The sequence below is a fragment of the Salmo salar genome, chromosome ssa02 (assembly GCF_905237065.1).
Source record: "Salmo salar chromosome ssa02, Ssal_v3.1, whole genome shotgun sequence".
Classification (NCBI taxonomy): Eukaryota; Metazoa; Chordata; class Actinopteri; order Salmoniformes; family Salmonidae; genus Salmo; species Salmo salar.
In genome coordinates this window covers 67,134,025-67,159,287 of record NC_059443.1, presented here as the reverse complement: position 1 = coordinate 67,159,287, position 25,263 = coordinate 67,134,025, and the positions used below count along the sequence as shown (strand labels likewise).

At 45.5% G+C, this 25,263-nt stretch overlaps 1 protein-coding gene across 2 annotated transcripts in view; it reads right to left on the bottom strand.

Moving 5' to 3' along the window:
- Positions 1 to 1,208: 1,208 nt before the first annotated feature.
- Positions 1,209 to 25,263, bottom strand: part of LOC106590757 (protein phosphatase 1 regulatory subunit 29) — a 322,277-nt gene continuing 298,222 nt past the window's right edge. Inside the window, exons 4-8 of one of the 2 annotated variants that reach the window (XM_045708350.1) lie at positions 9,578 to 10,164; positions 8,847 to 8,996; positions 5,478 to 6,475; positions 4,041 to 5,161; positions 1,209 to 4,002 (exon numbers count right to left, since the gene is read on the bottom strand). In XM_045708350.1, the coding sequence (XP_045564306.1) occupies positions 3,566 to 4,002; positions 4,041 to 5,161; positions 5,478 to 6,475; positions 8,847 to 8,996; positions 9,578 to 9,802 (2,931 nt within the window). In that variant the 5' untranslated portion in view covers positions 9,803 to 10,164 and the 3' untranslated portion in view covers positions 1,209 to 3,565. Of the gene's footprint in view, positions 5,162 to 5,477; positions 6,476 to 8,846; positions 8,997 to 9,577; positions 10,165 to 25,263 lie in introns of both variants that reach the window. The other variant, XM_045708346.1, reaches the window with a different exon arrangement.

Genomic DNA, 25,263 nt, shown 5'->3' with positions numbered 1-25,263 from the left:
TTACAGCAACAAGTCTCTTGGGGTATGTCTCTATAAGCTTGGCACATCTAGCCACTGGGATTTTTGCCCATACTTCAAGGCAAAAGCTTCTCAATTGGATTGTGGTCTGGGCTTTGACTAGGCCATTCCAAGACATTTACAAATGTTTCCCCTTAAACCACTCAAGTGTTGCTTTAGCAGTATGCTTAGGGTCATTGTCCTGCTGGAAGGTGAACCTCCGTCCCAGTCTCAAATATCTGGAAGACTGAAACAGGTTTCCCTCAAGAATTTCCCTGTATTTAGCGCCATCCATCATTCGTTCAATTATAACCAGTTTCCCAGTCCCTGCCAATGAAAAACATCCCCACAGCATGATGCTGCCACCACCATGATTCACTGTAGGGATGGTGTTCTCAGGGTGATGAGAGGTATTGGGTTTGCACCAGACATAGCATTTTCCTTGATGGCCAAAAAGCTCAATTTTAGTCTCATCTGACCAGAATGCCTTCTTCCATATGTTTGGGGAGTCTCCCACATGCCTTTTGGCAAACACCAAACATGTTGCTTATTTTTTTCTGGACACTCTTCAGTAAAGCCCAGCTCTGTGGAGTGTACGGCTTAAAGTGGTCCTATGGACAGATACTCCAATCTCCGCTGTAGAGCTTTGCAGCTCCTTCAGGGTTATCTTTGGTCTCTTTGTTGCCTCTCTGATTAATGCCCTCCTTGCCTGGTCCGTGAGTTTTGGTGGGCGGCCCTCTCTTGGCAGGTTTGTTGTGGTGCCAAATTCTTCCCATTTTTTAATAATGGATTTAATGGTGCTCCGTGGGATGTTCAAAGTTTTGGATATTTTTTTATAACCCAACCCTGATCTGTACTTCTCCACAGCTTTGTCCCTGACCTGTTTGGCGAGTTCCTTGGTCTTCATAGTGCCGCTTGCTTGGTGGTGCCCCTTGCTTAGTGGTGTTGCAGACTCTTTCAGAACAGGTGTATATATACTGAGATCATATGACAGATCATGTGACACTTAGATTGCACACAGGTGGACTTTATTTAACTAATTATGTGACTTCTGACAGTAATTGGTTGCACCAGATCTTATTTAGGGGCTTCATAGCAAAGAGGGTGAATACATATGCACGCACCACTTTTTCGTTTTTATTTTTTTGAAACAAGTTTTTTTTCTTCATTTCACTTCGCCAATTTGGACTATTTTGTGTATGTCCATTACATGAAATCCAAGTAAAAATCTATTTAAATTGCAGGTTGTAATGCAACAAAATAGGAAAAACGCCAATGGGGGTGAATACTGTTGCAAGGCACTGTTTAACCTCTGTCACCTCCATATAGACCAGAAACCAGGCAGAGTCTGCGTTTAAACAGGAAACACAATTATGATGTTTTTTTGTCACTAATTTTTATTTTGTCAAACCAGATTGGATCTGAAAGAATCAGATGTGAAAAGAGCTGATATGATTGGTTAAAAGACCAATACAAAATATAACAATTGGGCTATGTTCATTTATTGCCACTATAAATAGCATATTTGGCACTATGTTTTTTGTATGGAACATTTGCTGCCAACATTGAAGATGGATTTTTACTAACTCTTTATATCTATGGCTCTGCTATATGATCTCGCTGAACTCTCCATAGAGATCCATCTCTCTCGCTCTCGCTCTCGCTCTCGCTCCCTCTAAAATAGACCATGAACCCTTGCGAACTCTAGCTTTTCTAAACATCACCATACTAGCAATGTCTTTAATTTCAGCTGTAACTTCTTGTGTGGTCTGTGTGTTCTGCTAGGAACCTTCTCTCTACTCCGACATGATTACCTTCTGCTTCAATATGGGAGCCAACACTCGTCTCTCTCCACCTCTCCTAACCCAGCCTAAAGTGGTTTTTGCATGACTAGCGCTATTGAAATGCTAATTTTAATCTTCCCCTGAAGGAAGCTTTGACTTTCTTATCAAAAGAAAAAAATGCTATACCTGTAAATAACAAATTGGCTCGAAGCCAGGGAAATGTTAGCAAGTAGGTCTGGAAAACGGCTTACTTCATAGTAATCTGAACACACACACTGAGAGTGTGCGTGCGTGTGTGTGTGTGTGTAGACGTCCCTTCCTCCTTGTTTGCTATCTGAATGCAATGTATCTGCTCAATCCACATGTCTGATTTAGAAAAGGCCAAGAAGAAGGAGAAAACAAAATGGCGGAGCGCCCCAATAGCATGCCACGCTCTGTAAAACATGTGTAGGTGTTTCCAATCGATAAGCACGCTCCTGCTAAACACAGAGAGGGGCTCCAGGGCCTGGTTCCCACCGTCCACACACACACCTCTCGGTGTGTGTCCACCCACGCTAGCATCTCCACCTGTTTTGTTCCGGGGCTAACTACAGCCGAGAACAATTAACACGATAAGAATCGCTTAATATCCTCCCCCTCCCCTCTTCCTTGTCCTCCTTCTCCCCTCCATCCTCCCTCTCCCCCTCATCTCTCCCCACTCCTCCGAAGGAAGAAGAGATTGAGGCAAACACTGCTAATTCCTCATCCCCTTTCAATTATCTCTCTAAATGGCGCTGCTAGGGAGGCAGGTGGTGGGCTGCAGAGTGAAATGACTATGCGTCCCAAATGGCACCCTTTTCCCTATATAGTTCACTACTTTTGACCAGAGCCCTATGGGAACCCTGTGGGCCCTTGTCAAAAGTATTGCACAAAATAGGGAATAGGGTGCCACTTGGGATGCATCCAGTGTTTAGTGAATGAATTGAATGTTGATGGGATTATGAGCTGTGCTGTTTAAGGGAGCAGGGTTTAAGCCGAGTAATGCTGCTGCTTGTTGTTGGGAGATATGTTGTAATGAGTCTTAGGACACCTGCTAGTGACAAGACTCTGCAGTCATTACTGAGTCCTCATTACCCTGGCTCTGTCTTTCTATGGTAGTCTGCAAGGACCAAAGTGCTAGGCAAAAGGAAATCTGATATATTGTTGTTTTTTTGTTTATCCAAACCTGGAAAAAAAGAGAATGTGGAACCGCTTAGAAGCTCAGTGTGGAACCATTATGGAACTCCATGTAGAACTTTGAAACTTGTAGAACCACTATAGAACCCCTACGGAACCGTTACAGAGACATTATAGAACCCTTTATGGAACTTTGGAACCTCTATAGAACCATTGTAGAAATGTGGAACTCTTGTGGAACCATGGATGGAACCCGCAATGGAACAGTGGAATTTCTGTGGAACGACTTGTATAATTGTGGAACCCCTGTAGTTCCATTGTGGAACTGTAGAAAATACCCAATACCCGGTGTCATGCTACTACTACTACTACTACATAATGTCTCCCCCATAACTTCCACTACTATCCTCCTCATCGCTGTCAGAGTCTGCTGTTGTAACACCCTAGGATAAGTTAAAGAATGAGAAGACAGATGATGTCATAAAAGAAACCAGGAAGTACACATGTTAGCCACCAGTTGTAGTTGTGTCATTCAGGTCCATTCACTGTCTGGGAGTTCTTGAGAATTATGACATCTCTGTCTTCTCCTTCTGTATGCCATCCTCTAGGTTACACCTCTTCCTCATCTCTCACAGCTTCTGCTGGGCCGACACCCCCTTCCAGTAGTCGAGGATATCATGGAGGTCCTCGTCTTTCGCAAACTGAACCTTCTTCCTCAAGGCGTGGCCTGCAGCGATATACGTTGCCTCTTCGCGAGGGTCGCGGGGGCCTTTCTTGTGTGGCCGGAACCTCTCCCAGATTCGAAGGGTGTTTTCCGAGGAATATTCGGGGCTGGAGGAGTAGCCAGAGTAGTTGTGGTGCCGGGAAGGGGAGAGCTGGGAGTAGGCGGCAGGGTCCCTTTTGGTACGTCCCAGGGGTTTGAGGAAAGAGGCCTTCTGGGATGGGGAGGGAGAGGGGGAGTCGTTGGCTCCCTCGTAGTAGAGGGCGGGGAAGGAGTGCCTGTGCTCAGAACAGTGGTAGTCTGGATGTACCTCCAGATGATGATGCTGCTGCTGCTTTCCCGGTCCTCCCCCCCTCTTCCTCCCCCTCCGCAACCCACCCCACCTCCATTGACATTCACCCCACCTTCATTAACCCCTCCTCCTATTCCGTTCCCACCACCACAACCCATCCCGTTTCCTTTACCACCACTACCACAACCACTACCATTTCCACTCACAAGAGGGAGCCTCTCCATGGTTTCCCCACACCCAACAGGGCTCCCCTTCTCTGGGTATGGAGGACAGGAGTTGGGGCCTGGGCTGCGGGGCTCCGGGACATCCAGACTGAAGACCCTAGTGCTCTTCATGGATCCTCCAGCCGAGGACACGCTACATCGGTTCTTCCCAGCACCCATGACCACCACACCTGTATCGCTCAGCTGCCTCTGTAAGGGTCGTACGGCATTCGCCGGTGGTGGGTCCCTATAGGGGGGCGAGAGAAACCCCCCTCCGCTGATTCCGGGACGCTCCGAGAGGGGCATGACGAGGGGAATGGGGGTCATCGCGGGAGGGGCATGGATTTTGGGAGAGGAGGCAAGCATCTGGCAGGTGTCAGCAAGGCCTTGGGAGAGGGGGATGAGGTTCCGAGCGAGGGAGGTGATACAAGCAGGTGGAGGAGAAGTAGGGTTGTCACCAGATGTTGTCGTCGCAACAAGGGAGTCGAGCTTGAGCGCGTCGATACAGTTGTTGATAATCTGGTTGACTTTATCGACCTCCATGGCGATCGTCGAGATCTCCGACGCAGATCCGTGTCCGTCATCATCCGAATCATTCCCAACGTCCATTCCGTCTTCACTGCAACCATTGATGCCTCGCATATCCACCAGTATCGCCTCCCCCCCTCCTCCTCCTCCCCCTGCTAGTAATAATCCTCCACCGTCTCCCGATAATCCTGCCCCAGTCCTCACATCCATATAGTTTCCTTTATTGGTTGCCATGGCTTCACCGAATGCTGTGGCCATCTTCTCCACTTGGGGGAGCGTCGAGAGGCGGGAGGAGGTGGTGTTGGCCGAACCGTGGAGCATGCCGGAACTGGAGGAGGCGGAGGGGGGAAGTTTATTACCCCCGCCACCTCCTCCTCCGTGGAGGTGACCTCCGTGGTGCCCCTGGTTCTGGGCCTGTTCCTGGAGATGCTGCATGGCTGCCGGGTCGTTAGCTGCCTGTGCTGCAGCCTCCGGTCCATACCTGTAAATAAAATCCAAGGATAAAATCCATAAGAATAAAATATTTTACATCTCAGGTAAAATAGCTGTATGCAATTCAGGTGCAACACATCTACCTATGAGTCCCGAGTTATTCAAACCTTGAATCAAACTTTAATGAAGTAAAGTGCATTTAAATCACAAACACATGTTATTGTAACAACAATAAAATGGAATGAAAGAGATTAATAAAAAACAATAAGGCTATAAAAGAGATGAGTAGAATAATGTCAAATAACATAGAATAAAGAGCTGGGGTTTCAACAACCTAAATAATACATTGGGTCTGTCCCTCTTACCGCATCTCCAAGATGGTCTTCTTCACGCTGATCTCCTTCTCCTTCTCCTCCTGCATCCGACGCTTCCTCAGGCAGTAGTAGACGAGCCCGAGCACGATCACCATCCCCAGCAGACACCCCAGGATCGTCATGATGTAATGCGTCATGGTTGACTGGTTGGCGTGGTGGTCGTCAGGGCCAGCCTCTCGCGTGGCGAAGAAGATGCACGTGTGGTTGTTGCGCTGGTTTTTACTTATAGACACTACGCAGTAGGTGTAGTTGGTGTGAGGTTTGAGATCCACCAACGTCACCTTCTCCTTCTTCTCCTTGAGGTTCTGGATGTCCGAGACGAAGCTCTGGTTGTATTGGACTAGGACGTACATCTTGCTGTATGGTTTAGGGATCTGGACCAACAGCTTGGCTGCAGACAGAGTGACCCACTGGAGTTTGATGCTGGGGTTGAAGTTGGGGTCGGCCGTGGACGAAGCTGTCGGCTGATGATACGGCCCGGCCCGGCCGTCCATCTCCGGGCCCATCCCGGAGCCCTCCCAGTCGGTGCCGGGTTGAGACGTGATCCCGGGTATGATCATGCCGTCGCGACAGATGGTGGAGAGCATGGTGCGAGCGCTGCGTCCGTGCCCGGCCACGGGGCTCAGGAGCGGGTAGAGAAACAGCTCGCCAGGGGTCTCGCACTGCAGCCGGTCGTATGTATGCGTCACGTTATTAAATGCCTCCAACCAAGTAAGAAAACTATACAGATCACATCCACAATGGAAAGGATTTCCTGCTAGCTCGCAGACCATTAACCGGTTTAGCACAGTGAAAGTTGACGGATCGATCCGGGCAAGCTTATTGGACGAGAGGTCGATACTGCTGAGGCTGGAGCTGGACTCCTCGAATGCTTTGTTGTCAATGACCTCAATGAGGTTGTGCTGGAGGAAGAGGCACTGCAAGCGGCCCAGGCCACGCATCATCCCCTCTGTCAGGTTGGTCAGCTTGTTGTAACCCAGCTGGAGGACCTAGGATGAGAGGAGACCACAATGGAGTAACAGTAAGACTTTGGAATCTAAAATGACACCATGTTCCCTATGAAAAGACTGCTTTTTGAATTAGTGCACTGCATGGAGAAAAGGTGGAGGACGTAAGATTAGAAGGGACCACAATGGGAATACAGTAAGTACTTGGCCTTTCCTCCATCTTAGTAAGTACAAATAGCAACATCCCTGTGTGCCATGGACTCTGGTTCTAATGAAAATGATGGCTTCCATGTACTTGGGCTGTTAAATGAAGCTGGAGAATGGTTTCTTCATCTTGGTGAATAGTTCCAGTAACCAGTCCAATGAAGGGAGCACAAGGGAAATACAGTAAATCTTTGGTTATCTCAAATGACGCCACTTATCACTTACATAACACACTGGTCAAAGTATTGATCTATAACATGGAGAAGAGGGTATTGTTTGAGATTTTCCTTTTGACTTATTGCGTTTACCCTAAATGGTTTTGTATTAATATATAACCTTAACATGCATTAGTCAAGTAAAATCAGTCAATCGAATCAATCAATAAACCAGTCAACCAATCAAGCCAACAACCAAACAACCAAACAATCAACTAAACAACCGACCGATCAACCAATCAAAACCCCATTCCTCCCTGACAGGAAGGTTTGCCTGATCAGTGAATGCCCCATCCTCTATGTAAGACAGGGATGGGAAACTCCAGTCCTCAGGGGCCGGAGTGGCGTCACACTTTTTCCCCATCCCTAGCAAACACAGCTGATTATACTAATTGCATTCTAAACTGATTAACTGACTATTGGGGTCAGGTACAGTGCCTTCGGAAAGTACTCAGACCCCTTGACCTTTTCCACAATTTGTTACGTTACAACCTTGTTCTAAAATTGCTAAAATAAAATCCTCAGCCTTCTACACAAAATACCCCATAATGACTAAGCAAAAACATTATTTTTTTTTATATTTGCAAATGTCTTAAAAATTTAAACAGAAGTACCTTATTTACATAAGTATTCAGATCCTTTGCTATGAGACTCGACATTGAGCTCAGGTGCATCCATTGATCATCATTGAGACGTTTCTACAACTTTTAGTCCACCTGTGGTAAATTCAATTGGTTGGACATGATTTGGAAAGGCACACACCTGTCTATATAAGGTCACACAGTTGACAGTGCATGTCAGAGCAAAGACCAAGCCATGAGGTCAAAGGAATTGGCCGTAGAAATCTGAGAGAGGATTGTGTCAAGGCACAGATCTGGGAAAAGGTACCAAAATAAATTCTGCCGCATGGAAGGTCCCCAAGAACACAGTGGACTCCACCATTCTTAAGAGCTCCAAAGTTCAGTATAAAGCATATGACAGCCTGCTTGGAGTTTGCCAAAATGTACCTAAAGGACTCTCAGACCATGAGAAACAAGACTCTCTGGTCTGATGAAACCAAGATCGAACTCCTTGGCCTGAATGCCAAGCGTCACGTCTGTAGGAAACCTGGCATCATCCCTACGGTGAAGCATGGTGGTGGCAGCATCATGCTGTGGAGATGTTTTTCAGCGGGAGGGACTGGGAGACTAGTCAGGATCGAGGCAAAGATGAACTGAGCAAAGTACAGAGAGATCCTTGATGAAAACCTGCTCCAGAGCACTCAGGACTTCAGACTGGGGCGAAGGTTCGCCTTCCAACAGGACAACAACCCTAAGCAAACAGCCAAGACAACGCAGGAGTGGCTTCAGGACAAGTCTCTGAATGTCCTTGAGTGGTCCAGCCAGAGCCCGGACTTGAACCCAATCTAACATCTCTGGAGAGACCTGAAAATAGCTGTGCAGCAACTCTCCCCATCCAACCTGACAGAGCTTGAGAAGATCTGCAGAGAAGAATGGGAGAAACTCCCCAAATACAGGTGTGCCAAGCTTGTAGCATCATACCCAAGAAGAATCAATGCTGTAATCACTGAGCTAAGGGTCTGAATACTTATGTAAATGTGACATCTTTTATTTTTAATAAATTAGCATACATTTCTAAAAACCTATTTTTGCTTTGTCATTATGGGGTATTGTGTGTAGATTGATGAGGCAAAAATATAATTTAATCAAGTTTAGAATAAGGCTGTAACGTAAAACAATGTGGAAATAGTCAGAGTCTGAATACTTTCCAAGTTACTGTATGTAAACTGGGGCTGGGGCAAAAGTGTGACACCAATCAGTCCCCAGAAGAGTTGCCCATCCCTGAAGTAAGAGATCTCGTTGTCATCCAGCCAACTAACCAATCAACCAACCAACATACCAATTAACCAATCAATCAACCAACCAACTAACCAATCAACCAATCAAATCCCTCCCTCTCAACACATCCACCAACCAACCAATCAAATCCCTTACCTGTAGGTTGGCCTGATGGGTAAAGGCCCCGTCCTCTATGTAAGAGATCTCATTCTTGGTGAGGTTGAGGTCTGTGAGGTTGGTGAAGCGATACATGGAGTGGAATAGCACTGCTTTCAGCTTGTTCTCATTCAGCCTCAGGTCATGGACCTATTGTGTTAAAAGAACGAGAACTTATTTAATATCAAATGGCTCGGCATTCACGAGCTAGCATAAGGAAACATTTAGTGTTAGCTTTGCATTTCTGTTGAAAGTTGGGTTGAAAGAGGACCACAATGGAAATTATTTTTAAATGCATTGTATCCACGCGGTGTTTATCAAATGGTCAAATAAATCGAATAAAATCTAATTCAAAAATCTAATTTTTTCTTCATCAAACGGCTCAACATTTGTAAAGTAGTATAACAAAACAGTGAGCTAGTATTTGTAAGCTAGCATAAACAAAACATTCCGTTTTAGCTTTGCCAAACTATGGTGGTTCCTATGGAACATATGAACTACGGTGGTTGAAAAGTAAGGTACGTTTTAGTGTTCCTCAAGGCTCTGTTCCAGCCCCAATACTGTTTCAATTCTATATTGTACTAACTCTTGGTGATGTTATTCGGTGGTTGAAAAGGAACACCCCAATGAGCAAAACCAGCATTGGAATTAAAATGACAGATTTTACAATTACCGCTAGGGGTAGGCTGTATAGCATAATATATATTCTATAATATAAAACATAACAGTACCGTATTGTTGATGTGCTGGGGGATGGTCTCGTACGGGGGCTGGTTCTGACTGCAGATGGCCAGCCACACGTAGCCTTTATCCCCCTCGATCAGCCAGCAGTCCCCCCGGACGGACCCAGGGAGGTGGAGGAGAAGAAGTAATGGGGGGAGAAGGTAGAGGAAGATGGACGGAGAGAGGGATAGGGAGAGCGGGATGGAGGGGAGGTGGAGAAACCTGTTGGCCATGGTTAGGGAGGAAGGGAGGATAGGAGGGGTTATCTTATTAAGAAAATAAGGGAAAGGGGAGAATATTAGGAAAGGAAGCAGGCAAGTTTGAAATCAGGTTGGGTGACAGGTAAGGAAGGGGTGTGGCCAGAGCAGGAAGTAGAGACAGGAAGTCGTAGGTCACAGATAGGTTGTTGCCTAGGCGATTAGAGCATGGCTTGCCGCTTGGCAGCCATGGTAGCTGGTAACATAGACCCCATTTTAAGTGTTCCGCGTCGGAGGGATACAATGATGGTAGCCCCAGCAACAACTCATGGCCCCTAATGACCGTTTCCCTCAGCGACAGAGATGGAGGAAAACTCCCTTTCAGTTTGGCAGAGAACCTGAGAGAGAGAGAGAGAGAGAGAGAGAGAGAGAGAGAGAGAGAGAGAGAGAGAGAGAGAGAGAGAGAGAGAGAGAGAGAGAGAGAGAGAGAGAGAGAGAGAGAGAGAGAGAGAGAGAGAGAGAGAGAGAGATCCAGAAAGTGAGAAAAAATGAGAAGAAACAGACATTTGCATTAAAACAGCTAATTACAAATTGTTAATCCCTTTCACGTATTCCCTAAGGATTTCTAATTAATTGACTTTAGGTCTGGTTTCAAAATGAGCTGTGTAAAAGAGATATAATGAAAAAAATGAAGATATGCCATCACTTCAAGGTAACATGATACACTGAAATATCCATTAGCAATGAGGATTATTCAATTTAATACTAAAGAAGAGGAACATAGATTTAGACTTTTCATAATAACATGCCTTTCCCACAAGTAATATTATTCAAATGTATAAAACAAAATGCATAACGCATAGACAAACACACACAGACACACACACAGCATCATCGAATTGCAGTTCTGCTGCAAATACATTAGCATACTACTCACCAATAAATATGTAAATGTTAAAAACCCTAAAACAATCAAATCTAATTTCATAGACATTCTCCATTGTTTACAATCCTTTCACAATTCAGTTATAGAGCTTCTGTGCTCTACAATACAGAAAAACAATAAAGCTAACATCAACGCTTTTTAAAGGAACTAAGGGAGAAGAAAGAGGGACTAAATGGGAATAAAGGAGTGAGACAGAGGGACTAAATGGGAATAAAGGAGTGAGAAAGAGGGACTAAAAGGGAATAAAGGAGTGAGAAAGAGGGACTAAATGGGAATAAAGGAGTGAGAAAGAGGGACTAAATGGGAATAAAGGAGTGAGAAAGAGGGACTAAAAAGGAGGAGAAAGTAGAGAAGAAAGTGTCTTGCAGGCAGCTAGGCACGACACAGCGGTTTACTTCATTTCTCTGCTGGATCAATGTGTGTGTGTGTGTGTGTGTGTGTGTGTGTGTGTGTGTGTGTGTGTGTGTGTGTGTGTGTGTGTGTGTGTGTGTGTGTGTGTGTGTGTGTGTGTGTGTGTGTGTGTGTGTGTGTGTGTGTGTGTGTGTGTGTGTGTGTGTGTGTGTGTGTGTGTGTTTCTCCTGCTGGATTAACGTGGGTTAGGCTGTAATCCATACTAAAGAGTATGCATTACAGCTAAAGCAATTCAAATGGATTTTCCATTTTCAACGTCACTTTTCCTAAAACATATTTTGTAATGTATCTAGTCACACCAATGAAATGACACCAACACACAGGACAAGGTTCACTGTTTTGTGTACGCTATATCACTTACATTTAAATGGGTTTAACAATGTCAATTTCTCCCCCCAAAAAGTGTAATGTGTCTATAGTCATGCCAATGAAATGACACACGGGACCAGGTTAGACATTGGTAGAATCTATGCCAAGGTGCATTGAAGCTGTTCTTGCTTGTGGTGCCCCAACGCCCTATTAAGACACTTCATGTTGGTGTTTCCTTTATTTTGGCAGTTACCTGTGCATCCCACTGGTTTCACTTTTTCTACAAAATCACATAATGTCTACCAGTCACACCGGTGAAATGACACTACTATAACACAGGAACCATGTTGACTGTTCAGTGTAGGACTCCTTGGAAAGCAGTTGTTACTGGCTAGACGGTACACTGTCCTTCTCTCAGCACATATCAAAACTGCAGGCTAAGGTTAAATCTAGACTTTGTCTCCTCTATCGTAATCGCTCCTCTTTCACCCCAGCTGCCAAACTAACCCTGATTCAGAGGACCATCCTACCCATGCTGAGATATCTACTGCAGCCCTCATCCTCCACATTCAACACTTGTTCTGCCAGTCACATTCTGTTAAAGGTCCCCAAAGCACACACATCTCTGGGTCGCTCCTCTTTTCAGTTCACTGCAGCTAGCGACTGGAACGAGCTGCAACAAACACTCAAACTGGACAGTTTTATCTCAATCTCTTCATTCAAAGACTCAATCATGGACACTCTTACTGACAGTTGTGGCTGCTTTGTGTGATGTATTGTTGTCTCTACCTTCTTGCCCTTTGTGCTGTTGTCTGTGCCCAACAATGTTTGTACCATGTTTTGTGCTGCTACCATGTTGTGCTGCTGCCATGTTGTGTTGCTACCATGTTGTTGTCATGTTGTGTTGCTGCCATGCTATGTGGTTGTCTCTCCTTACGTAGTGTTGTGGTGTCTCTCTTGTCGTGATGTGTGTTTTGTCCTATATTTTTATTTTATTTTTAATCCCAGGCCCCTGTCCCCGCAGGAGGCCTTTTGCCTTTTGGTGGGCCATCATTGTAGATAAGAATTTGTTCCTAACTGACTTGCCTAGTTAAATAAAGGTTAAAAAATACATGACTGTCTGTGAGTTGACTATCTTGGTTAAATAAATACATAAGTGAATAGGCCCTATTTTACTTAACCAGGCAGCTCAGTTAAGAACAAAGTCTTATTTTACAATGACGGCCTACCCCGGCCAAACCCTCCCCCGGACAACGCTGGGCCAATTGTGCGCTCACGGCTGGTTGTGCTACAGCCCGGGATCAAACCAGGGTCTGCAGGGATGCCTCTAGCACTGAGATGCAGTGCCTTAGACCGCTGTGCCACTCGGGAGCCCATTTTCTAGGACGGCCTTATGTTCTTCTGTTGTTTTATACCAAAAACAAAATGATATTTGTATTCCTACTGTTTATCTGTGAGAGCCACACACACACACTCACAAAGTGTTTATCTGTGAGAGCCACACACACACACACACACACACACACACAGTGTTTATCTGTAAGAGCCAGTTTAAGACACATATGCAGAGGGGTTCAAAGGAGCCTAGACAAGCACCGTTAACCACTCATGAGGAGTGGTGTGTGTGTGTGTGTGTGTGTGTGTGTGTGTGTGTGTGTGTGTGTGTGTGTGTGTGTGTGTGTGTGTGTGTGTGTGTGTGTGTGTGTGTGTGTGTGTGTGTGTGTGTGTGTGTGTGTGTGTGTGTGTGTGTCTGTTGTAACTGAATGTTGACAAACACTTAACCACCCTTCGCTGGAGTGCATAAACGTGGTGTTAATATGCAATTCACGAAAAGACTAAGCTCACACACACACTTTACTCACGCCATCATCTACTCTCAAACTGCAGAGAAGTTCTTTAGCTGCAAATCCCGTGGTCTTAAACAGCTGGACCCTCCTTGGCTACATCATAATGTGGCCATTCAGCAGATGATTCAATGCAAAGTGACTGACAGAACAGTGGACATTGATCCAATGGAACCATATCCTCAAGATAGCTACCTGATCTGGGAATACTTAACTGGTGAACATAATGTGGTGGAATTCATTCTGATCCTCCCTACTTTACATGAGTGTGTGGTGGAGGCAAGGAAGCGTGTTAAGAGATTTGGGACACATCCATATTCACTGACCTCTTCAGGACAGTGCAAAAGAATCCACTTAAGAGTGTAGGAACCTATCCTATTGTATTGGTCCGTCCCTAATTGTCGTCTGCTCTTCTCATCTCCACAGCGTGCACCTAATTCAGATCCTGGTCACCCCTCATTTTGGCTACTGACACCCAACTCTCAGTGCCACACACACACACACACACACACACACACACACACACACACACACACACACACACACACACACACACACACACACACACACACACACACACACACACACACACACACACACACACACACACACACACACACACATATATAGAGACACACATATTCTCTCTCTTTCCAACTCTCTGTCACGCAGTGAAATTGATATCGACAATTCAATTCCCCCATCAGAGACTATCAATTTGCCTTTGACCCTGATAGGCTTCCATAGCTCGGTAAAGGTAATACGCCACATATAAAAAAGCTATTTGTCTCTGTGGTCCTAGCCTGGCTGTGGTCCTAGCCTGGCTGATGCGACCCACGTGACCACACAGCGAGGAAGAGCTGTGACTCACCAGTCTGGACAGGAGGCCATTTGTCAATGAAATATTAGGTCAGAAATATTGATTGGTTCTCACAAATGTATTATTTTTTCCCTGGCGGGTTGAGACCTCTCGTTTGTTCGGATTTGAAAATCCAACAGTTGTAATTGGAAGGGGGCGGTGCTCGGGGGCTGTGTGTGGCTGTTCCTGTTGGTGTTCAGTGAGAAAGACACCAAGGGGAACCAATCAGCATAAAGCACAGCCCCCTTCATTATTGATGTAAGGAGCCTTTCCAGACTCTAAAGTTGTTGTGTATTGATATTCTAGTTTTGTCCCTTTAGGGCACCTGTAACCACCCTTTGCTTACCTGCGTTGAAATGCTTGGAATGTTCTTCCTGTGAAACGCATTAAACAATGCCACGTTAATTTCTACTCCCGTCTCATGTCCTGTCCTTATATTAGTTGTATAAGTAATACAGTGTGCTAATACAACAAAACTGGTGACGAGGAAGAAACGTTCTTACGTTTGTGCTCATCATCTTCGGCAGAAAGAGTTAAATTCATATTTTTTTTTCGCTGTAGAAAGACGCAAACAAAACGTGGAGCTAGCCAGTCGAGTGACGCTAGCTAGCCTTTGATGTCACGGCAATGAGAGCCTCGAGGGATAGGAAGAGTTTCGCTGTGGGAGAAAGTGAAGTCATCGTGAGTTAAAAGAAAAAAAAAAAAGGGGTCTGGGTGTAAGCGACCGTCTGAAAAGTGTGAGAAAGAAAAATAAACCGAAAATGTCTGCATCGATTGGAAATATAGGAACATTTGATGAATCTGTGGAACAATGGAGTTCTTACACAGAACGTTTTGAGTACTTTGTGTTGGCAAATGGAATTAAAGCAGAAGTCACTCTGCCAACATTTTTGACTGTTATGGGAGGAAAAACATTCAATCTACTGCGCAGCCTAGTAACGCCTGAAAAACCTGGTGATAAATCATATGATGAAATTGTGGCTACCTTAGAAGGACATTATTCTCCCAAACCACTGATAATCGCAGAGAGATTCCGGTTTCATAAGAGAAATCAAGAGGAGGGGGAATCAATCTCACAGTTTGTGACTGTATTGAAACAGTTATCTGAACACTGAATTTGGGCGATCAATGAGTGACACTATACGTGATAGGTTAGTGTGTGGCATGCAGAGCGAGGCAATTCAGAAACACCTTTTGACTGAGAGTAACTTAACATTGCAGAGAGCAATAGAAGTGAGTACGTCAATGGAAATGGCAAATAAAGACGCACAACAGCTAAGTGCATCGACCAAAGTGCATAAGGTGTCTACGGAGTTAAAAAAACAAGGCAGGAGGTGGCAAGCCATGCTATCGCTGCAGGAAACCAGGTCACCAAGCAGAGGAGTGTTGGTGCAAAGACTTAGACTGCAGAAAAAAAAGCGACTTCAGGAAGTACAAAAAGAAAGTGAAGAATCTTTGCATGTTTTGTCCATTTCAGACAATGGACATGGGTACTGGGTGACACCGCTACTGGATGGAAACGCAGTACGGATGCAAGTGGAGACTGGAGCAGCCATATCTCTGCTGTCTGAGGCTGTATACAAGGTGAAACTACATCACCTCACACTACAGCCCACAAAGATGACACTGAAAACATACACCGGTGAGATTGTTCCAGTGAGAGGAAGTGTGATTGTTACAATGGAGCTCAACAAACAGAAGGTAAAGCTACCACTCTACATTGTGAAAGGCAACCATCCAGCATTGCTAGGACACACATGGCTGGAAAAGATCAAACTAAACTGGCAGGAAATTCACATGGTTGCAAAAGAGGACACAAACCTACAAGGGATATTGAGGAAACACGCGGATGTGTTCAAAGGAGACCTTGGCAGTATGAAGGACATAGCAGTTAAACTGACCGTGAAACCAGACAGCAAGCCAAAATGCTTCAAAGCTAGACCTGTCCCATACTCCATAAAACCAAAAGTTGAAATTGAGCTAAACAGACTAGTGGAGAGTGGAGTATTGGATCCAGTGAATGTTAGTGAATGGGCTACACCCGTTGTTCCAGTCATAAAAAAGATGGATCACTCAGACTCTGTGGTGATTTCAAAGTCACCATTAACCCAGTCTTGACTGCTGAAAAATATCCACTACCCCTCATTGACGACCTCTTTCTGGTTTAGCTGGAGGACAACAATTCAGTAAGATAGGCATGACATAAGTCTATCTACAGATGCATGTGGACCAAGAGTCACAAGAACTGTTGACCATAGTGACTCACAAAGGACTGTACAGGTACCGGAGGCTTCCTTTTGGAATCACTTCAGCTCCGGCCTTGTTTCAGAAAGTTATGGACCAGATACTGAGCGGGCTCACTGGGGTCCAATGTTACCTCAATGATCTACTCATCACCGGCAAAGACGAGCAGGAGCACCTGAGAAACCTGAATGCTACACTACAGAGATTGGAGGAGTACTGTCTGAGGGTCCGGAAGGACAAATGCGAGTACCTGGGCCACGTCATCGACAGTTCGGGGCTCCACAAGGCGCCATCGAAGGTGAAGGCCTTTGCGGAAGCTCCATCCTCACAGAAGCTGAGTCAGCTGAGATCATTCTTAGGACTACTGACATACTACGTAAAGTTTGTACCAAACCTAGCTAACATGTTAAAGCCACTGCATGAACTTTTTAACAAAACCAAACAGTTGAAGTGGACAGACAGATGTGAGGAGGCCTTCAAGAAAGTGAAAACAGCCTTAGCTCAGTTAGAGGCCCTAACCCACTTCAACCCCATTACAGTTGGCATGTGATGCATTGCCTTATGGTGTTGGTGCAGTTGTCTCACAAATCATGCCATCAGGTGAAGAAAGGCCAATTGCTTTCGTGTCACGGACCTTAAGTAAAGCCGAGAGCAATTATGCACAGATAGAGCGCGAAGCACTCGCCATTGTGTTTGGAGTTAAGAAATTTCATCAGTTTCTGTTTGGCCGACGATTCACACTGCTGACGGACCATAGACCCCTCACCTCCATCTTTGGTCCCCACACCGGCATTCCGTCGCTTGCAGCCAGCCGCATGCAGCGATGGGCGTTATTGTTATCTGCTCACCAGTACGATATCAAGTACAGAAGGTCTGAGCAGCACTGCAATGCAGATGGCCTCTCAAGGCTTCCCTTACCTGTCGCACACACTGAGCACTCCAAGGCTGAAATCTTCTACTTCAAGGAAGTGACGAACGCCCCAGTTACATCTGTCCAAGTGAAAAAGTACACCCACACTGATCCAGTGATGTCTGAGGTCATGGACATTGTCACTTGTGGAAAAGAAGGAGAGATGTCGGACAGCCTACAACCTTACCTAGTGAGGAGAAACGAGCTCACAGTTTAGTTTGGATGCTTGCTATGGGGTTTTTGAGTCATCATACCACCGCCACTGAGAAGGCAGGTGCTTGAAGAACTCCATTCAGGGCACTGTGGCATGGTGCAAATGAAGGAGATTGCACACAGCTACTTTTGGTGGCCAGGTCTGGACGCAGCTATCGAAGACAAGGTCAAGTCATGTTCTGCATGTCAAAATATGAGGAACATGCCTCAGCTAGCGCCACTACACCCATGGGACTTCCCAGAGGAGCCTTGGCAGCGAGTCCACATAGACTATGCAGGCCCACTGGAGGATCGTATGTTCTTAGTCGTAGTTGACGCACACAGCAAATGGCCTGAGGTCACAGTGATGAAGAGCACTTCAGCGGAGAGAACCATCGAAGAGCTACGGTCAATCTTCAGTCGCTTTGGCTTGCCAACTCAACTCATTAGTGATAATGGCCCCCCAACTGGTGTCTGAAGAGTTCCGGTCATTCATGGAAGCAAATGGAATTCAGCACATCAAGTCAGCGCCGTGTCACCCTGCAATGAACGGCCGAACCTGAAAGGTTCGTCCAAACGATGAAGCAAGCTTTAAAATCATCACAAGGGAATGGCTCCCTCAATAGGCGCCTAAACACCTTCCTGTTAACCTACAGAAACACTCCCCACGCTACAACCAAAGTGGCACCCGCGTCAGCCATGATGAAAAGACAGCTTCGCACGTGACTCGACCTCCTGAGACCTCCAAAGACGAGACGGGTTGTACAGACACAACAGAGAGCACAGGTTAAGAGACGGAGCAAAGCAAAAGACAGAAGCTTCATAGCTGGAGAGAGAGTTCTTGCTTGGAACTACTGCAAAGGTCCAAAGTGGATACCAGCCACAGTGATTGCACAAACAGGGCCTGTGTCCTACACAGTTCATACACTCGAAAACATCATCTGGACGAGACACGTGGATCAACTGTTGCCAGGAACCAACCTCAGAGATGATTCATGTCAAGTGACAAAACAAGATCAGCTACTGGAGACCTACCATGACTACGAGCTATCACCTGAACATCCACTGCAGCAACCTACAAATGTGGAAAGTGCTCCAGGCTCACCTGAACCAGCCAGAGTGCCTACTCAGGGTACTGTTGCACCCCAGTCTGGGCATACACCATCACCACTCAGACTCAGAGATAATGTGACTGTAGACCCACCTGTACATCGTCATTACCCTGCAAGAGAAAGACGACCCCCTGACAGGTTGACTATATAGTTCAGACTAACCTCTGACATTGGGGCAGAATACACCCCAGGGTTGTCTGGGGACTGAGGCAGTCTACCCTCTATCCCTAGTTTAGAAAAGGTTATTCTGAAAAGTTCATTTATTTACATTAAGAGAACTTATATTAAAATGAAGACAATAGGCAAAACAGTGAATATTTACTTTTTCCTTATGAGTCATCAAAGGTAAAGGGGGAGGGATATGTTGTGTATTGATATTCTAGTTTTGTCCCTTTAGGGCACCTGTAACCCCCCCCCCCCCCTTGCTTACCTACTTTGAAATGCTTGGAATGTTCTTCCTGTGAAACGCATTAAATGGCCACGTTAATTTCTACTCCCGTCTCATGTCCTGTCCTTATATTAGTTGTATAAGTAATACAGTGTGCTATACAACAAAAGGCAGGAGGACTTTGACTGAGGTATCTGCCAGATTACTGGGTTCCCGCCATAGAGAGAGAATGTAATACCTACAGGCCCATCTGTCTTCTGTAAAAATACATATATTACATTTTGTAATGATATTCTCTGTTGAGGCTTCTGGAGTGAATTCCTAGTTCTATTCATTGGATTGAAATGGAGCGTGTTTGCTTGTACACAGGTTCGAACAAAGTACGTATGTTTTGATTTCACTTTTTCACAGTCTGACTGACAGCTGACATATGTCAAAATATGCTGTTATTAAAACACTAATTAGAGAGGCCTTATCTCTGTTGCCTGCCATTGATAATGGGTAATAATTATAATAATTATGTAGCTGCATTTCAATAGGCTTTTGATTCAAGTCTCTTTTTTCCAGGTTTAATTTGCTCTAATGTCTGTTGTGGTGTGTGTGAAGCTCTGGGCTTCAGCTCCAGGTCTTCCGAAGAGTGTATGCTGTCCATTAGTTCAACACAAAGTCTTTGTTGTTGCTGTCATTCTTTCTCTCCAGCTCACTTTGTTTCTCTCTCAGCTACCTCTCTCCATTGATAATGGCAGACCCTGGCTGTGACCCCACTCTCCGAGGGTGGGATATACAAAAAACTAATTTCCAATTCACACATACATATGAACACAAGAAAAAATATATGACATAGGAAAAATAAGCATTCACCAAATTATAATAAAATATTTAATAATAATTATTATTATTTGTATTATCAAATGCCTCCATTTTCTTTGAACGCTGCATTGCAGATCCCTAACCCTAGGATCTGGAACTCTCTCTCTCTCACACACACTTTCCTCTCTCGCTCTCTCTCTGTATCTTTGCCTCTCTCTCTCTCTTTCTGTATCTTTGCATCTCTCTCTCTCTCTCTCTCTCTCTCTCTCTTTCTGTATCTTTGCCTCTCTCTCTCTCTTTCTGTATCTTTGCATCTCTCTCTCTCTCTCTCTTAGTGTATCTTTGCCTCTCTCTCTCTCTCTGTATCTTTGCCTCCACTCTCTCTCCCTCTCTGTATCTTTGCCTCCCTCTCTCTCTCCCCCTGTATCTTTGCCTCTCTCTCTCCCCCTGTATCTTTGCCTCTCTCTCTCTCCCCCTGTATCTTTGCCTCTCTCTCTCTCCCCCTGTATCTTTGCCTCTCTCTCTCTCCCCCTGTATCTTTGCCTCTCTCTCTCCCCCTGTATCTTTGCCTCTCTCTCTCGCCCCCTGTATCTTTGCCTCTCTCTCTCGCCCCCTGTATCTTTGCCTCTCTCTCTCGCCCCTGTATCTTTGCCTCTCTCTCTCGCCCCCTGTATCTTTGCCTCTCTATCTATCCCTCTGTATCTTTGCATCTCTCTCTCTCTCTCTCTCTTAGTGTATCTTTGCCTCTCTCTCTCTCTCTGTATCTTTGCCTCCACTCTCTCTCCCTCTCTGTATCTTTGCCTCCCTCTCTCTCTCCCCTGTATCTTTGCCTCTCTCTCTCTCCCCCTGTATCTTTGCCTCTCTCTCTCTCCCCCTGTATCTTTGCCTCTCTATCTATCCCTCTGTATCTTTGCCTCTCTCTCTCCCCCTGTATCTTTGCCTCTCTCTCTCTCCCCCTGTATCTTTGCCTCTCTCTCTCTCCCCCTGTATCTTTGCCTCTCTCTCTCCCCCTGTATCTTTGCCTCTCTCTCTCGCCCCCTGTATTTTTGCCTCTCTCTCTCGCCCCCTGTATCTTTGCCTCTCTCTCTCGCCCCCTGTATCTTTGCCTCTCTATCTATCCCTCTGTATCTTTGCCTCTCTATCTATCCCTCTGTATCTTTGCCTCTCTCTCTCGCCCCCTGTATCTTTGCCTCTCTCTCTCTCCCCCTGTATCTTTGCCTCTCTCTTTCTCCCCCTGTATCTTTGCCTCTCTATCTATCCCTCTGTATCTTTGCCTCTCTCTCTCGCCCCTGTATCTTTGCCTCCACTCTCTCTCCCCTCTCTGTATCTTTGCCTCTCTCTCTCTCCCCTGTATCTTTGCCTCTCTCTCTCTCCCCCTGTATCTTTGCCTCTCTCTCTCTCCCCTGTATCTTTGCCTCTCTCTCTCTCCCCTGTATCTTTGCCTCTCTCTCTCCCCTGTATCTTTGCCTCTCTCTCTCGCCCCCTGTATTTTTGCCTCTCTCTCTCGCCCCTGTATCTTTGCCTCTCTCTCTCGCCCCCTGTATCTTTGCCTCTCTCTCGCCCCCTGTATCTTTGCCTCTCTATCTATCCCTCTGTATCTTTGCCTCTCTCTCTCGCCCCTGTATCTTTGCCTCTCTATCTATCCCTCTGTATCTTTGCCTCTCTCTCGCCCCCTGTATTTTTGCCCTCTCTCTCGCCCCCTGTATCTTTGCCTCTCTCTCGCCCCCTGTATTTTTGCCTCTCTCTCTCGCCCCCTGTATCTTTGCCTCTCTCTCTCGCCCCCTGTATCTTTGCCTCTCTCTCTCGCCCCCTGTATCTTTGCCTCTCTCTCGCCCCCTGTATTTTTGCCTCTCTCTCGCCCCCTGTATCTTTGCCTCTCTCTCTCGCCCCCTGTATCTTTGCCTCTCTATCTATCCCTCTGTATCTTTGTGTCTTTCTCTCTCTCTCTCTCTCTCTCCTCTCTCCTCTCTCTCTCTGTGTGTGCCCTGGTATTATCTTCCTCGTCTCTTTCAACAAGAACCACAAGGAATATGATTGACTGATAGGAAACATAGCTTCCGGTCCCCCTCTTTTGACATGAAGTGTGGAAGAAAATAACGAAATTAATATTTTTTTTTTTCATTTTTCAAAGGGTTCTTTTTTGCTGTTTTCCTTATCACCTCTCGAAATCTGCGTTTTAATGAACTCTTGCGGCTGACAGTATGTGTGTGTGCATACTATATGTGAGTGTGTGTGTGTGTGTGTGAGCCTGTTTGTGTGTGTGGCTGACAGACAGACAATGCTAATTATAGAGTTCTGGAAGGCAGGTGGATGGTTCCAGAATGAACATCAGAAGAGAAGCACATCTGTCTGTCTGTCTGTCTGTCTGTCTGTCTGTCTGTCTGTCTGTCTGTCTGTCTGTCTGTCTGTCTGTCTGTCTGTCTGTCTGTCTGTCTGTCTGTCTGTCTGTCTGTCTGTCCCTTCAGTCTATTAAACAACTGCTTGCTTGAAGCATCACACAATACAGATGGAATTTCTTGTGGAAGAATGGTGTCACATCCCTCCAATAGCGTTCCAGACACTTGTAGAATCTGTGCCAAGGTGCATTGAAGCTGTTCTGGCTCTTGGTGGCCCAATGTCATATTTGGACACTTTATGTCAGTGTTTATTTTGTCAGTTACCTGTACGACTAAATTTGTATTCCATTGTATCTTTCTCTGCTCTCCACCTGGTGAGTTTGAACATGCCATTCAGGAAAATGTTATCATTTTCTGTGTACACAAAACCAATCTCATCCCCAACTACCTCCAACTATCAAACCTCCTCTATCAACAGACCTCCGACTATAAATTCTCCTCTATCAACAGAGACCTCCGCCTATAAAACCTCCTCTATCGACAGACTTCAACTATCAAACCTCCTCTATCAACAGAGACCTCCGCCTATAAAACCTCCTCTATCGACAGACTTCAACTAACAGACCTCCGACTATAAAACCTCCTCTATCGACAGACCTTCAACTATCAAACCTCCTCTATCAACAGAGACCTCCAACCATCAAACCTCCTCTATCGACAGAGACCTCCAACTATCAAACCTCCTCTATTGACAGAGACCTCCAACTATCAAACCTCCTCTATTGACAGAGACCTCCAACCACCAAACCTCCTCTATTGACAGAGACCTCCAGCTATCAAACCTCCTCTATTGACAGAGACCTCCAACTATCAAACCTCCTCTATTGACAGAGACCTCCAGCTATCAAACCTCCTCTATTGACAGAGACCTCCAGCTATCAAACCTCCTCTATTGACAGACCTTCAACTAACAGACCTCCAACTATCAAACCTCCTCTATTGACAGAGACTTCCAGCTATCAAACCTCCTCTATCAACAGACCTTCAACTAACAGACCTCCAACTATAAAACCTCCTCTATTGACAGAGACCTCCAACTATCAAACCTCCTCTATCAACAGAGACCTCCAACTATCAAACCTCTATCAACAGACCTTCAACTAACAGACCTCCAACTATCAAACCTCCTCTATTGACAGAGACCTCCAACTATCAAACCTCCTCTATTGACAGAGACCTCCAGCTATCAAACCTCCTCTATTGACAGAGACCTCCAACTATCAAACCTCCTCTATCAACAGACCTTCAACTAACAGACCTCCAGCTATCAAACCTCCTCTATTGACAGAGACCTCCAACTATCAAACCTCCTCTATTGACAGACCTTCAACTAACAGACCTCCAACTATCAAACCTCCTCTATTGACAGAGACCTCCAACCATCAAACCTCCTCTATTGACAGAGACCTCCAACTATCAAACCTCCTCTATCAACAGAGACCTCCAGCTATCAAACCTCCTCTATCAACAGAGACCTCCAGCTATCAAACCTCCTCTATTGACAGAGACCTCCAACTATCAAACCTCCTCTATCAACAGACCTTCAACTAACAGACCTCCAACTATCAAACCTCCTTTATTGACAGACCTTCAACTATCAAACCTCCTCTATTGACAGAGACCTCCAACCATCAAACCTCCTCTAATGACAGTGACCTCCAACTATCAAACCTCCTCTATCGACAGACCTTCAACTAACAGACCTCCAACTATCAAACCTCCTCTATTGACAGAGACCTCCAACTATCAAACCTCCTCTATCGACAGACCTTCAACTAACAGACCTCCGACTATAAAACCTCCTCTATCGACAGACCTTCAACTAACAGACCTCCGACTATAAAACCTCCTCTATCGACAGAGACCTCCAACCATCAAACCTCCTCTATCAACAGAGACCTCCAACTATCAAACCTCCTCTATCAACAGAGACCTCCAACTATCAAACCTCCTCTATCAACAGAGACCTCCAACCATCAAACCTCCTCTATCAACAGAGACCTCCAACTATCAAACCTCCTCTATCAACAGAGAAAGGCCTGTCAATCAAACATATTGGGCTGAAATGAAAGGAGGGAAAAGGAAACGAAGAGAAAAGTCTCTTATAGGATTTCTCCCTGACGTTTAACATTCTGTACAGTAAAGCTTTTCCATATCTCCCCTCTCTCTTTAAGCCACCAATCTGTGCAACGTGTTCATGTGATTGACAGCATACATCTGAACAATACAATAAGAAAGGTACTATTTAGTTCCCCAGGAGCGCTGAGGATGGTTGGTATGTACGCATCCATGCTCATGTTTGTGAATGAAGAGATTCAGTGTCACCTGGCTCATCTCGTGTGTGTGTGTGTGTGTGTGTGTGTGTGTGTGTGTGTGTGTGTGTGTGTGTGTGTGTGTGTGTGTGTGTGTGTGTGTGTGTATCAAGTGGTCTCATTCCTAATGAATAGAAACAGGACCCTACCTTGACCAAAAACTGATCAGAGCTCCATTCACATAAAGATAGAGATAATGCTGAAGTGATCCCACTGTGTAAGATATGACAGCTATTACTATGATAGATAGTCAATGGCTCAGTGATACCAGATCACACAGTCAATATGCACTCATTTGCTCCAAGCCTGCGTTCTTATATTACCCTTATTTATCAATTGTTTCTGTGTCAACTGTTGCTAGGTAGAATGTATATATACATTTCAAGATGTCGTATAAAGTATAATACTAGATATTTCAGCCCCGAAGATCATTTTTTTTAGCCTGGCCCCAACTGTAGATTTCTTTAAACCCTCACTATGATAATGTCTGGTGGAAATTGTTGATGGGTGATGTCAACATGCTGGGTGTATAATCTAGATCAGGGCTCACCAACCCTGTTCCTGGAGAGATACCCTCCTGTAAGTTTCACTCCAACCCTGTTCCTGGAGAGATACCCTCCTGTAAGTTTCACTCCAACCCTGTTCTTAGAGAGATACCCTCCTGTAGGTTTCACTCCAACCCTGTTCCTGGAGAGATACCCTCCTGTAGGTTTCACTCCAACCCTGTTCCTGGAGAGATACCCTCCTGTAAGTTTCACTCTAAC